This window comes from Musca domestica, unplaced genomic scaffold, assembly GCF_030504385.1.
Source record: "Musca domestica strain aabys unplaced genomic scaffold, Musca_domestica.polishedcontigs.V.1.1 1, whole genome shotgun sequence".
NCBI lineage: Eukaryota > Metazoa > Arthropoda > Insecta > Diptera > Muscidae > Musca > Musca domestica.
This window is the reverse complement of record NW_026712114.1, coordinates 31717947-31732967: the sequence shown is the minus strand read 5'-3', so window position 1 is coordinate 31732967 and position 15021 is coordinate 31717947. Positions and strand designations below refer to the sequence as shown.

At 35.7% G+C, this 15021-nt stretch overlaps 1 protein-coding gene across 2 annotated transcripts in view; it reads left to right on the top strand.

Annotated features, from left to right (window-relative positions):
• Nucleotides 1-15021, top strand: part of LOC101889233 (darkener of apricot like) — a 259798-nt gene that overhangs the window by 153829 nt on the left and 90948 nt on the right. For both annotated transcript variants that reach the window (XM_059121626.1, XM_059121633.1), the window contains exon 3: nucleotides 12407-12602. In XM_059121626.1, coding sequence (XP_058977609.1) covers nucleotides 12407-12602 — 196 coding nt within the window. The remainder of the gene's footprint in view (nucleotides 1-12406; nucleotides 12603-15021) is intronic.

Here is a 15021-nt window from a genome sequence, read left to right as displayed (position 1 = left end):
TTGCTGGTTTTTTTTATCTCACCCTATATATCATTTGATACGCCCAAAACATGCATCATCGAAGTAACGGTGTTAGATCCTAGGTCTCTTTGGACCTAATCAATTTCAAGACATTTGGAGTCGATCTAGCGGTGTCCGTCCGTCTCTCTCTCTCTCTGTCTGCTGGCTGGGGCGCACCATAACTCTCCGAGCATCGGATTTCGTCCAAACTTGGTGCATCGTAATATTATTATCAAACTTAGATCTAGCTCGGAGATGGACAAATATTAGGAGTTGCAACGTTGGAGTAAAATTGGATTATCCTTTATCTTTCGGTGCAGTATTATTATTATTATTATTATTATTATTATTATTATTATTATTATTATTATTATTATTATTATTGTTATTATTATTGTTATTATTATTATTATTATTATTATTATTATTATTATTATTATTATTATTATTATTGTTATTATTATTGTTATTATTATTATTATTATTATTATTATTATTATTATTATTATTATTATTATTATTATTATATTATATTATTATTATTATTATTATTATTATTATTATTATTATTATTATTATTATTATTATTATTATTATTATTATTATTATATTATTATTATTATTGTTATTGTTATTATTATTGTTATTAGTATTATTATTATTATTTTTTTTTTTTTATTATTTGGAAAATTTCGATTTCAGAGTTAAAAAAAGAAATTACAAATTAAAAAAAAAACAAAATCGTTTCTTTTTTTTGGTTGATACTAAGATTCAATCTAGCGACCTTGGTTTTGTGGTCTGGCGTTACTCTATGATGGGAATGATTAAAGTACGTTTTTTGGCCTTGATTTTTGATTAGGAAAAATTCATTACTTTTTGCATACAGGTAATGTAGAGAGTATGCGGCTATTACTGCTGATAATGTTGAGAGTGGCACAAACTCCTACTAAATTTTTGCTTGGTACGGCTGGAAGATATTTTGTATATATTTAATTTTTATATATGATTCATCTTTAAAATACCTTATATATTTCTAATATAGTTCTCCATCTCTAACATTGCTAATGACAATGTTAAGAATATTAATCTATGCATACGGGTTTTCTTAATTATTTTTTGCTACTTCAGTCAACACAATAATAATTTTGCTACCATAAAAAGAAAATGAAACGTTGTGAAAAAAAAAACATATTAATAAATAATAGAAGACCGACCTTTAAAATTAAAAAAAAAATAAATAAATAAAAAAAATCAAGCTTGTTTTTTCAAAACAAGTGGCGTCTACCAAACATCGATCATATTACCAATGAAGGTTTTTCTAACTTCCTCTCTCACTCTATCTCCCTCCCTATGATGATTCTCAGCTTGTTGTTGTTGGTGGTTGTGGTGATTAATGTTACAACAAACAAATCAATGTTTAGTGGCAATATTTAGACTTGGCTATTTAAATGGCTTGGCAAACAAATAAACAAAATATGGTGTTGAAAATTCACACTAAGCTCAACTCCTCATATAAATCTGTCTCACAGACAATTGATTTCCAATAAATGATAGCCTAGTTTAAACCACGCATTAATCGACAAAACACAAACATGCAAACTCCCATTCACCATCATGCTCCGGCTAGACCTAACAACCAGACGAGAGAAATATATACCAAATAGGCGTATCAGACAAGGCAATCTTCCCCAAAAAGTTAAAAACAAAACACTCACACACACACAAATGTTGGTGACGTTTATTGGCTGTGGGCCATAATGCCCAAGCGATAGGCAAAACATACAAAACAAACAACAACATAAAATCAAATTGAGAATCGGCAAAATACGCGCCGGCGCCAAGCAAATCACCCGGAGAAGTTAGAAAACCAAATAAATCACATTGATTGGTTTGGTTTAAATGACTGTCTGCCAGCCAGCCTACTACAAACAGCTAGCCAGTTGGCTATGGGCAACTTGTTGATTTTTTTCTAAATTAAATATTTAAAATCAATAAATAATATTAAAACAAGTAGCAAAAAAAAAAAAAAAAAACAATATTCTTAATAGTTAAATATTGCAATTATAAATGTCAACACATAGGACTGTGATTTATTTTCAATTATCTTTGGTTTTTGGTAATTGTTTTCTGAATTTGAAAAAAAATCGTTTTTTTTTTTTGTATGACGATGCTAAAGTTAATAACAAAAAACAAAACAAGAACAAGAAATAACGGACCCTAGCTTGGTCTCTTTGGACCAAATCCGTTTCCGGACATTTGGAGTCGATCTAGTGATGTCCGTCCATCCGTATATCTCTCTGACTTGCTGGTGCGCACGATAACTCTCGAAGGGAGTACCCAATTTGGTCCGAACTTGGTACATCGTAATATTATTATTAGACTTAGGTGTAGTTCGGAGATGGGCAACATCGGTACACTCCCTATCGTACCTTCCCCAACAAAGGTCAACATTTTCAAAAACAAAAAAAAAAGAGAAAGAATAATCCGATTTTACTCCTAATATTTGCTTCAGTGCTAGGTCAATTATTATAACTTTTATAAAATGTGATGTAAAAGTCCGTTATAGATCTGTTATATATCTGACCATTTCTTCCGGTACCACCCCCAACAATTATTCGGAGGTGGACAATATCGATTGTAATTTTCTAAAAAATATTTTACTGCACAGAAAGAGAACGGGTAATCCGATTCCAACTCCAACTTCGCAAGTCCTACTATTTGAATCAGTGCTAGGTCAGGTGCAAAAATCGACAATATCGGTCCACTCCACCAAGGTCTGATGTGAAGATGGAATATATAGGTCCACTCTTTTCGGTACCTCCCCCACAAAGGGTCACAATTTTCAATAGCCATGAAGCTAATATTCCATTTCCGATTCCATTCATATTCAGTACATCTCAATATTTCCATAAACGCAAGATCTGTTATAAAGATGACAGAGATCGGACCATTCATTTTGGTACCTCCCCCACATACGTCAAACTTTTAAATATTCAACACGATCATAAAATCCGAAATAAGCATACGATTCTCTTCATATTTCACGGTCCACTCCGGCTGGTACCACCCCACAAAGGGTCAAAATTTTCAATAGCCATGAAGCTCATAAAATGCGAAACTAACATCCAGATTTGGTATATCTCAATATTTTCATCAACACAAGATCAGTTATAAATATGGTAGATACCCAGATAGCTTCAAAGTTTTGAATTTTCATGAAGCTCATAATGAAGCTTATAAAGATGGTAGATATCGGACCATTTCTTCTGGCACTTCCCCCACAAATAATACAAAATTTCGAAAAACAAAATGCTCTTCAAATTTCACAGGGTGATAAAAAAACTGCAACAAAGTCAAACGCCATAATTTTTACATTTTTTTTTTTTAATTTTAATGAATGAAAGCAAAAAATGTCGGAAATAGCATCAAATTTTAGAATAAGTTAAGATTTGTTCGAATTGGTCACCAATTAACCGTCACACACTGCCCGAATGATGCTCTGCGGTATTTTGGCCCATTCCCGGAACCTTGTTTTCCAAAATACTCCAGACACAATAGTCCAACGGATTGGTATCCGGAGATTTTGGTGGCCATTGTGAGCTGGAAATGAAGCGAGGAACCTCATTTTGTAACCATTCATGGGTGGAGCGTGCTGAGTGTGTTGAGTCCTGTTGGAATGTCCAAGGTCTGCGGCCACAATGTTTGTGTGGCCAAAGGCTTGAATACACCCTCCAGAATATTTTCGCGATAATATTCGGCATTTATTTTGATGCCACGGTCGATTAATACGAGCGGGGAGCGACCATCGGCTGTTCTGGTGGCCACCCGAAGGTGCGCATTTTCAGCTGACCTCTTTGCCAAGTAAAAACGATCATTTTGTTGTTTACAAACTGCTGGACAACGAATGTTTCCTCATCGGAGAAAACCTAATTCGGCAGTTGACCACTGTCGGCCAAGCGAAGCAACTCTTTAGCTCTTTTGAGTCTATCTTCTTTCTGTTGCGGTGTAGTTCTTGCACTTTTTGGAATTTCAATGGCATTCACCCCGAGCTAATTTTTCAATATTTACCGAATGGAATATTGCGATATGTTCAGCTCACGAGCCATTTTTCGGCCACTGCGAGATTGTTTTGTAAAGGTGGCACTTTGATATATTTTCCTAAATTTTCCCTGCCCGTTCCTTCCCCATATTTCCCAATCCATAACATTCTTTCCAGCTATGCCCTGAAGTTTGTTTTCCCACTTCCATCCGCTTCATTTAACCCAGTCAATTGCCGTCCCCATTCAAATCAATTGACAATTAAAAAAAACTAAATTGTTTTTGTTGTTTTATGTTTTATTGTTATTGTATCCAACTGTTTTTGGTTTGTTGTTGTTTTGCCAGTTCTGTTTTTATGAGTCCGCTTTTTTTCAAAGTTTATTAACTTTTCTCACCATATTTGTATTGAAAGAATTTTTGATGTGTTGCTGATGTTGTTGTTGTTTTTTTTCTTTGTGCAATATGTGTTGACCGACACTATGACGCAGCGTTTCTCTCAAACCAAGCTGCCTGCCTGCCTGGCTAATGGCTATATTTGTAAGCAAATGCTATTGTCTTATTGCGGGTGTGCTTAAAATCGTTTAATTGAGAACTGGTTTTATTTAAACGTTTTGTTTTTTTTTCCTCCTTCATTTGTATTTGAGTAAATTACGTTTGCATATCAAGTAGATGGATAGATGGCAAATTCACGAACGTGAGGTTGCGGAGACATGTTGCTGCAACATTTTGACAAGAGTTTCAGTACAGTGAGAGAAATGGCCAACAAGCAATAAAAATACTTAAAAAATTAAATTTAATGGAAGACTGATATGTAAGAGGATATCTTCGCTCTTAAGAAGTCCTGGAGGAAGCCCTGCTATAGGTCTCCTAGTTATTAAAGATCTATAAAAAGTTATTTTAATGTTGGAGATTTGCAAAAGGTTTTCCAGCTGTAGGAGGAACTTGGGGACCTGCCTACTAGGTACATAAGACCAGAGGAAGGTAGTCACGCTTTTGAAGACCCCTAAAAGGATGTGGCTAGGAGAAGACCTGTTAGAGGCATTCTAATTATACCAGAAAACAAAATTCAATTTGTTCTATAATTACAGAAAAACACAGTAGATTATTAAAGTAAAGCTTAATATAGAAGTCAGGTGTATCGGCGTCTGATGGCAAAGTTTTTGGATCACATTTGGGAAATCAATGTCTAATTTTTCTAAAATATTTTACATCTCAATATTTTTGTATATACAGGGTTACCCATATTCGACGGACCCATGTTTTTTTTTTTTAAATCAAAGAAAAAAAAAATAAAAACATTCTTTGCGTCAATTGAATTTGGTACGGGAACAAATGCAAATCAATGCGAATAATCCGTTGTAAAGTGGACCGAGCCATGCCCAACTGCAGAGAAGGGCGTTTTTGGGATGTTCTTGGGGACCTCTCAACACTGGCTCGTACGGCAGCGATATTCTCGGCCGATCGCCTTGGTCGACTTTTATATGGCCTCTTCGGATTAGAAAGAGCCTTACCAGTCGAAAATTTTTCGTATAAACGCCTTATGTGTTCTTAGAAGGCGCACTTCTCACATTTTTTAATGTTTTAAAAGCCCGTTGAGTTTTCACAATTTACTCGCGTGGCGTGTATTGGTTCATGGTAAAAATCTGCTTGGACTGACGCTTCAAACGCGGTATGTCATTAAGCGATGTGACATCTCTATCAAAAGTTATGGCGTTGCCAGATGGGTCCGTCGAATATGGGCAATCCTGTATTTGAGCTAATGTGAGAATGGAATATATCGGTTTACTCTCTCTCTCTCTCAGGGAGAGATAATAAAACTGCGACAACGTCAAACGTCATAATGTTTACATTTTTAAAATTTTATTGAAGCAAAAAATGTCGGAAATAGCATCAAATTTTAGAATAAGTTTAGATTTGTTCGAATTAGTCACCTTTGGCACGAATTATAGCCTTCAAACGGCCAATGAAACCGTCACACGCTGCCCGAATGTTGCTCTGCGGTATTTTTACTCATTCCCGGCGAAGCGCTTGCTTGAGGTGATCGACACTTTGGTATTTTTTAGTGCCAACCTTGCTTTCCAAAATACTTCAGACACAATAGTCCAACGGATTTGTAACCGGAGATTTTGGTGGCCATTGTGCGCTGAAAATGAAGCGAGAAACCTCATTTTGTAACCATTCTTGGGTGGCGCGTGCTGAGTCTATCTTTTTTCTGCGGTGGTGTAAGTTCTTGCACTTTTTGGAATTTCAATGGCATTCACCCCGAGCTAATTTTTCAATATTTACCGAATGGAATATTGCGATATGTTCAGCTCACGAGCCATTTTTCGGCCACTGCAACGCGGGTATCAATCAAGTAGCTTCGTTTCTTTTCGAACCATTTCTGCTAACGTTGTTGTTTTCTTCCTTCCACTTCCTTGACGTCGGGCTACGCTACCAGTATCATGCTACCGAGCTATGGTAGGAGACACAAAAGATTTATTCACATTTAAATGCTGGAGTGCTCTAACGATAGCCACTTGTGGTTTTCCAGCCAAATATAAAGAAATCACAGTATCACGCTTGAATTCCATCACGAATAACACATTTTCTGGAAAATTCTAACCAAAATGCTTTTGTACGCTTGTAAACAATATAATGCGCTATCACTGGAATACATTTTAATAGCTGTCGGACGAATGGCTTAGAAATGACAGCAATCTGAAGTTGGTTGCAGTTTTTTCATCTCACCCTGTACTATGGTGGACTCTAGTGACTCTTCTGATTCATTCCCGTCTAAAGGCCAACATTTGAAACATGGCAAGTTTCTTATAAAATGACTTGTTTCCTTTTCCTTCACTCCACCCCAATATACACATATCAAAAATTAAGTTCTCATAATTTGCATGTGATCATTTCTGCCGCTTCTGCTGCAGCTACTACCTCTGCCTTTGCAATCTATATCATCTCTTGACCCGACGCTGAAGCAATACCTCTTTGGCTGACTGGCTGCTGGCACACGTTTTCTTCGTCTTCTTCTTCGGCTAGATATAATTCAATTTGTGGCTAATTTATTAATTTATTTGCATTGTTTGAGAGAGCAGGCGTCCGTGTGTGTACATCTGGCTGGCTGTGAGTGGGAATATGCCGGGCCTACCACCTCCGCCACACATTTGCTCTTGTCTATTGTTTTTGATGGGGGGGTCTTGTTTTGAATTTTAAATGCAGGCACCACCGCATCATAATCTTTCCCTATTTCTTGTCTCTGCTCTTATGATCCTCTGGCGATTTGTGGCGCATTGTGGTGGTTACTCTGGTCATAATTACAATTGAAAAAAAAAAAAAAACAATAAGCAGCGACAAAAAATGTCTTGTTGAGAATTTATTTATCTGACGTTTTGAGGCTTGCTGCTGCTTAGCTTTGAATGGCCATCTACTCTTTAGAACAATAAATGATCAAATTTAAATTTTAGTATTATTTAAACTGGCGTCCGAAGATCAGCAGAGCAGTATTATTGTGATGTAGTGATAGAAGCAGCAGCAGCAACAACATCAGCATCATCACCCCCAAATAAAACGGCAGCACCAGCACCACCATAAAAAGCCAAGTCAACAAAGACCAACCTGACGAAACGACAAAATTAATAATTAGAGATTTTTTCAAAAATATTGGCCAGAATTTTGTTTGCTTGGCTTGTTTTAATGGTTTAATGCCGCTGGGGCTTTTTTGTGTCACCTGCAAATCGACGACCATCTTTTCTCACGGATAATGTGTTTTAAATACTCACTGCTAATGGGAAGAAATTTTAGTGATATGACATTTAAAACGAAATTCTTAAGGTAATTGATTGAACATTATTTGTATGGGAGTGTGAGTGGCTTAAATTTATGGTGATGTGTACAATTTATTGATTGCTCTGGAAATACTCCTGGGAAATGCCAATAGCATGCAACATAGTTTTGTAAAATGCAATTATTTATCTTTTCGTTAACTTTGCGACGTGTTTCTTCTTATTTCATTCATACGTTTTGTTTACTTGACTGCAGTGTATTTTTTTTTTTTTTTGAGATTGTTTTTTTTAAATTTATGTTGATTTAAAATACCTGTCTGCCGTATGTAGCACAGTGGCTTCGACTCGTTGAACTAATTAACAAGTTAAAAAGGTATGAGTCAGTATTGCGAAGAAATGCATACTGTCAGCCCATGTTCGATTATTTTAATACATTTTTATACCCTCTACCTTGGAAAGGAGGGTATATTAACTTTGTCATTCCGTTTGTAACATCTTTAAATATTCGTCTTAGACCCCATATATATATATATATATATATATATATATATATATATATATATATATATATATATATATATATATATATATATATATATATATATATATATATATATATATATATATTTATATATATATATATATATATTCATAATCAGCATAAAATTCTTAGTCGATCAGTCCGTCTGTCTGTCTGTTGAAATCACGATATAGCCCACATTTTTTTACGGATTTGTCTGAAAATTGGTATGTGTAGGTCATAACGGGCCTCTGAGCGTGTGGCAAGACATTGCATGTATAGGTCCGCGTTGTGGTATAGCCCCCATATAACGGTATCTCCCGATATTCGGAACTTTGATGATTTTTGCCACACTTTTTCACGGATTTGTCTGAAAATTGGTATTTGTTGGTCATAATGGGTTCCAGCTCCGGTGGCGAAACATTGCATGCATGGGTCCATGATTTGATATAGCCTCCATATAACGGTACCTCCCGATATTCGGTATTTTGATGGTTTTTGCCACATTTTTTTTCCCGGATTTGTCTGAAATTTGGTATTTGTGGGTCATAATGGGTTCCATCTCCGGTGGCGAAACATTGCATGCATGGGTCCATGATTTGATATAGTCCCCATATAACGGTACCTCCCGATATTCGGTATTTTGATGGTTTTTGCCACATCTTTTCACTGATTTGTCTAAAAATTGGTATTTGTGGGTTATAATGGGTCCTAGTTCGTGTGGCGAAACATTGTAATTATAGGTCCACGTTTTGGTGTAGCCCCCATATAACGGTACCTCCCGATATTCGGAAATTTGATGATTTTTGCCACATGTTTTCACGGATTTGTCTAAAAATTGGTATTTGTGGGTCATAATGGGTCCTAGTTTGTGTAGCGAAACATTGTAATTATAGGTCCGCGTTTTGGTGTAGCCCCATATAACGGTACCTTCCGATATTCGGCATTTTAATGGTCTTTGCCACATTTCTTCTAATGTTTTTTTTACCCTAAGGTGGAGGGGATTAAAAGTTTGGCCCGGTCGAACTTAATGTTTTTTTACTTGTTACTTTTGTTATGGCTATTCAAATGTTTTACCCTCTAAGGAATAGATTCCGAAGGAACAGACCAATATTGTCCAATAATATTACAACGTGCCAAGTTTGTTAAAATGTTAAATATATGAATTCCCCAAATATCGTTGTTCCAGAGAACACACTACGGCTACGGAAGTCAAAAATAACAAATCGGATGAACAATATATATGGGAGCTGAAGCTATATCTCAACCGATTTCGATCAGATTTGGCATACTTATTTTCAATGCTAATTGAGTTGTATGTGAAAAATTCAACTGATATTACACGTTTCGTGCACAATAAAAGGCAAATCGGACGAAGATAAATTTTGATCAATTATCTCCAATTTCGTGCACAATAAAAGGCAAATCGTCCTTGAGTCAAATAAATGATTTTTGAAAAATTTCATCTGGAGCGGACAATAAATGCGATCTGTACTTTGTTAACAAAAATACATTGACAGACGGAAGGATTTGCATAAATCGGCTCAGAATGTGCTTCTATGCAGATCATCAAAAGGAAGTATGGGTCGATCTCGTTCCCTTTTGCCAGTTACAAACAAATGCACAAATACAGAATACCCTGACCACCTTGTGGTGTATAGATGAAAAAACTGCAACCAATTTCAGACTGCTGTCATTTCTAAGCCACTCGTCCGACAGCTGTCAAAATTATTCCAGTGACAGCTCATTATATTCTCATATATTTTGTACGATCAAGCGTACAAAAGCATTTTGGTGAGAATGTTCAAGAAAAAAATATTCCTGATGGAATTCAAGCGTGATAGTGTGATTTCTTTATATTTGGCTGGAAAACCACAAGTGGCTATCGTTATAGCACTCAAGCATTTAAATGTGAATAAATCTTTTGCGTCTCGTACCATCGCTCGTTACCGTGATATTGATAGCGTAGCCCGACGTCAAGGAAGTGGACGAAAGAAAACAGCAACATCAGCAGAAATGGTTCGAAAAGTAAAGAAGCGACCTGGTCGAAACCCCCGTCGCAGTAGCCGGAAAATGCCTCGTGGGCTGAGTATATCGCAATATTCTCTCCAGCATTTATATTTGGCTAGAAAACCACAAGTGGCATTCGTTAGAGCACTCCAGCATTTAAATTTGAATAAATATTTTGTGTCTCTACGATCGCTCATTAACAACATCAGCAGAAATGGTTCGAAAAGTAAAGAAACGACTAAATCACGACAGTGGCAATATTCCACTCGACAAATATTAAGAAATGAGCTCAAGGTAAAGCCATTGAAATTCCAAAAAGTGCAAGAACTTACACCGCAACAGAAAGAAAAGAGACTCAAAAGAACTAAAGAGTTGCTTCGCTTGGGCGAAAGGACGCAAGCCTTGGACATTCCAACAGGACTCAGCACCATCGCACTCATCACGCGCCACCCAAGAATGGTTACAAAATAAGGTTCCTCGCTTCATTTACAGCGCACAATGGCCACCAAAATCTCCGGATACCAATCCGTTGGACTATTGTGTCTGGAGTATTTTGGAAAGCAAGGTTGTTGGCACTAAAATATACCAAAGTGTTGATCACCTCAAACAAGCGCTTCGCCGGGAATGTGCCAAAATACCGCAGAGCAACATTCGGGCAGCGTGTGATGGTTTCATTGGCCGTTTAAAGGCCATAATTCGTGCCAAAGGTGACTAATTCGAACAAATTTAAACTAATTTTAAAATTTGATGCTATTTCCGACATTTTTTGCTTTGACTCAATAAAATTTAAGAAAAAATGTAAAAATTATGGCGTTTGGCTTTGTTGCAGTTTTTTTTATCTCATCTTGTATGTGTGAAATTTGAAGAGGGGTAAAGATTATTTTGCGTTTTATGCCCATTTTTGTTTTTCGAAATTTTGAACCATTTGTGGGGAAGGTACCAGAAAAAATGGTTCGATATATACCATCTTTGCAACAGATTTTGTGTTTGTGTTATCGGATTTTAATTTCTTGTTTTTTGAGCTTCAGTAGGTATCAGTAGGAGTGAAACGAAAGTAGAAATAATGGAATGTATGAAATTTGAAGAGGGTTGGATGATTACTTTGTATTTCAAAAGCGTTTTGTCTTTCAAAATTTTAGACCATTTATAAGCGGTCTCTCTCAAATGGTCTCTTACATTTTTATAACAGATCTTGTGTTGATATTGAAATATTGATATGTACCAAATCTGAATGGAATCGGAAGTTAATTTTGCGTTTTATGAGTTTCATGGAAAATCAAAATGTTGACCCTTTGTGGGTGTGGCGCCAAAAGAGGTGGATATATCATATTTTATAAGGGAAATTTTGACCCTTTGAGGGGAAGGTACTTAACGGAGTAGACCGATATTGTCGATTTTCGCACATGAAGTATAACTGATGCTATTGTTAGATTTGCAGTTTCGAATAAATATTTTCTTTCTACTTCTACTCAAAAGTATGAATTTAGTTCCCAACTACGCATCTACGCATCTGAAGTAGAAAATGCTCTTCTTGTTCCTGAAGGATGCCATTTCGCACTTCTGGCTATAGAAAGAGTAAATTTTATCTTCGGAGACTAAAAAATAACAACAACAAAAAATCCCTTCTAATCTGTCCACTTCAACTGCCATTCGTTTTGAGAACACTTTGCATGCCTGTGCTTGTATTATTAAATTGTATTTTGAAAATAAACAGATATTTGTGTTTCATTGCTTTGTAATGACAACAAATATTTCGATTCATTCAAAAAGAAAAAAATAAACAATAGAAAACAGCTAAAGGAAAAAATAAAAGAGCTGCAACACCGAATAGCGCAATTGAGAACATTCATTGAGAAGAAAATTCAAACTCAAAAAGAAAACCGAAAATCTCAAACAGAGAACAAGCGGAGAGGCGCAATTGAAATAGCCCATAAAATTGAAGGAAATATATATTTCCCATTTCCCAGGTCATTTCCTTATATATATATTATCCTTATATTACTGAATTTTATTTTCCTCCCCCCCCTCGGCATCTTTTACTAATCATTTTTCCTGTCCATTTTTTCAGCTTTGACAGTTCATCACGTCGACGCAAGGAGCGTTCGAAACGTTCACACCGTAAGTCACCCACCTCGGGCCGTCGTGTCCATAATAAATATCGTTACAGAGATGATACCTCCCATTCGAGTTCACGACGCCGTCATCGTGACCGTGCCAAGGACGAAAGGGACAGTGGACGCAACAATCGGAGATCGCATTCTAAGGTAAAAACGTTTCCATTTTATATGCAGGGAATTAGTTTATTATTCGTTTAATTTAATTGTTGGTTAGGTTATTGTTATAACGGTATGTCGATTATTGTTATGATTAACTTTCGTATATTTCGAGATTAAATTCAACTAAAAATTTAATGAAATTCTTTTATTTTATTCGTTTTTTTTTTAAATTAGATATTATTATGAAAATATATTCTTTGGCTATTTGATTATTTTCCTAATATTTATTATTTAAAAAATGTATAGTTTTGGTAATATCGCGTTCACAATGCAAACATAAAGCTGGTTTTAAAATTAAATATTTAATATTATAAATTCTTTAAGGTAGTTTAAGATATAGAAACAGTTCTTTCTTAAAAATATGAAAATAATCTTCGGCGGGCCTAACGCCCTACGAAAAACTCGATTTCTTCTGGAAATCGATGTCATTAAAATAATTTTCTGGTAAAAATTATCCTCAGGATGAACATAGAAAAAAAGAAAAACGTTCACCCTGGCGAGGAATTTTTTTGAATATGAATTTTTTCTATCAAAAAAAGGTCATCCCGGGGATACATTTTTTTCTATCGAAGATAAAACGTCCATCCCGGGGATTATTTTTTTTCTGTCGAAGAAAAAACGTTCATCCGGGGGATAGTTTTTTTTTATCGAAAAAAAAAATGTTCATCCCGGGGATAAAATTTTTTCTATCGAAAGAAAAAAACGTTCATCCCGGGGATAAATTTTTTTCTATCAAAGAAAAAACCTTCATCCCTAGGATGATTATTATTTTATTTGGAAGAAACATTCATTTCTAGGATAATTTATTTTTTTTTTATGGAAAAAAACATTTATCCCAGGATGATTTTTTAAAGAAAAAAAACGTTCATTGAGAAGATGATATGGAGTGTTTTTTTTTGTCATTACAAAAAAAAAAAAATTCATACCGAGTTGAATTTTTTTTCTATGAAACAAAAAATAGTTTACTTCGAGGATTTAAAAAAAAACGCTGATCTCGATCAGCTGTGGAATTCATCCGGAGAATGATGTTTTATTTTTTTCTGTGGAAAAAAGAATTTATCCCGAGAATGATTTTTTTTTATGGAAAAATGTATTCATCCCAAATATGTTATCTTTTTCTATCGGAAAAAACGCTCATTCCGAGAATGAATTTTTTTCCATGGGAAAACATTCATCTCAGCATTAAGACATTCACTCTAGAAAGGAAATCCTTAGGGAAAAACTTTCATTCCGAGGATGATTTTACTTTCGATAGGAAAGAACTTTCATTCCGAGAATGAATATTTTTTCTAAGGAAAAACATTAATCCGACTATTAAATACATACAGGGTGAGTTAAAAAAAAACTGCATCAAAGTCAAACGGCGTAATTTTTGCATTTTATTGAATGAAAGCAAAAAAATGTCGGAAACAGCATCAAATTTTGGAATAAGTTTAAATTTGTTTGAATTGGTCGCTTTTGGCACGAATTATAACCCTCAAACAGCCAATAAAACCGTCACACGCTGCCCGAATGTTACTCTGAGGTATTTTTCCCCATTCCGGGCGAAGCACTTGCATGAGGTGATCGACACTTAAGTAATTTTTGGTGCCAACCTTGCTTTCCAAAATACTCCAGACACAATAGTCCAACGGTGGTGCTGTGTCCTGTTGAAATATCCAAGACCTGCGGCCAAAATGTTTGCGTGCCCAAGGCTTTTATACACCCTCCAGAATATTTTCGCGATAATATTCGGCATTTATTCTGATGCCACGGTCGATTAATACGAGCGGATCGATCATCAGCTGTTATGGCAGCCCACATCATCACCATGGCCGGCGCTTGAGTTCTAGTGGCCAACCGAAGGTGCACATTTTCAGCTGACCTCTTTGGTAAGTGAACACGATCATTTTGTTTGTTTACAAACTGCTGGAAAACGAATGTTTTCTCATCGCAGAAAGCCAAATTCGGCAGTTCACCACTTTCGGCCAAGCGAAGCAACTCTTTTCTGCTGATGTTGCTGTTTTCTTCCGTCCACTTCCTTGACGTCGGCCTACGCTACCAGTATCACGGTAACGAGCGATGGTACGAGACACAAAAAATTTTTTCAAATTTAAATGCTGGAGTGCTCTAACGATACCCACTTCTGGTTTTCCAGCCAAATATAAAGAAATCACACTATCACACTTGAATTCCATCGCGAATAACTTTTTTCTGGAAAATTCTTACCAAAATGCTTTTGTACGCTTGTAAACAATATAATGAGCTGTCACTAGAATAATTTTAACAGCTGTCGGACGAGTGGCTTAGAAATTACAGCAGTCTGAAGTTGGTTGTACACCCGGGAATAATTATTTTCTTTCGAAAAAATGTTCTCTGGAAAGAACCTAATCCCGGAATGGGTTTGTATTTTTTTTCTCCCAGTACC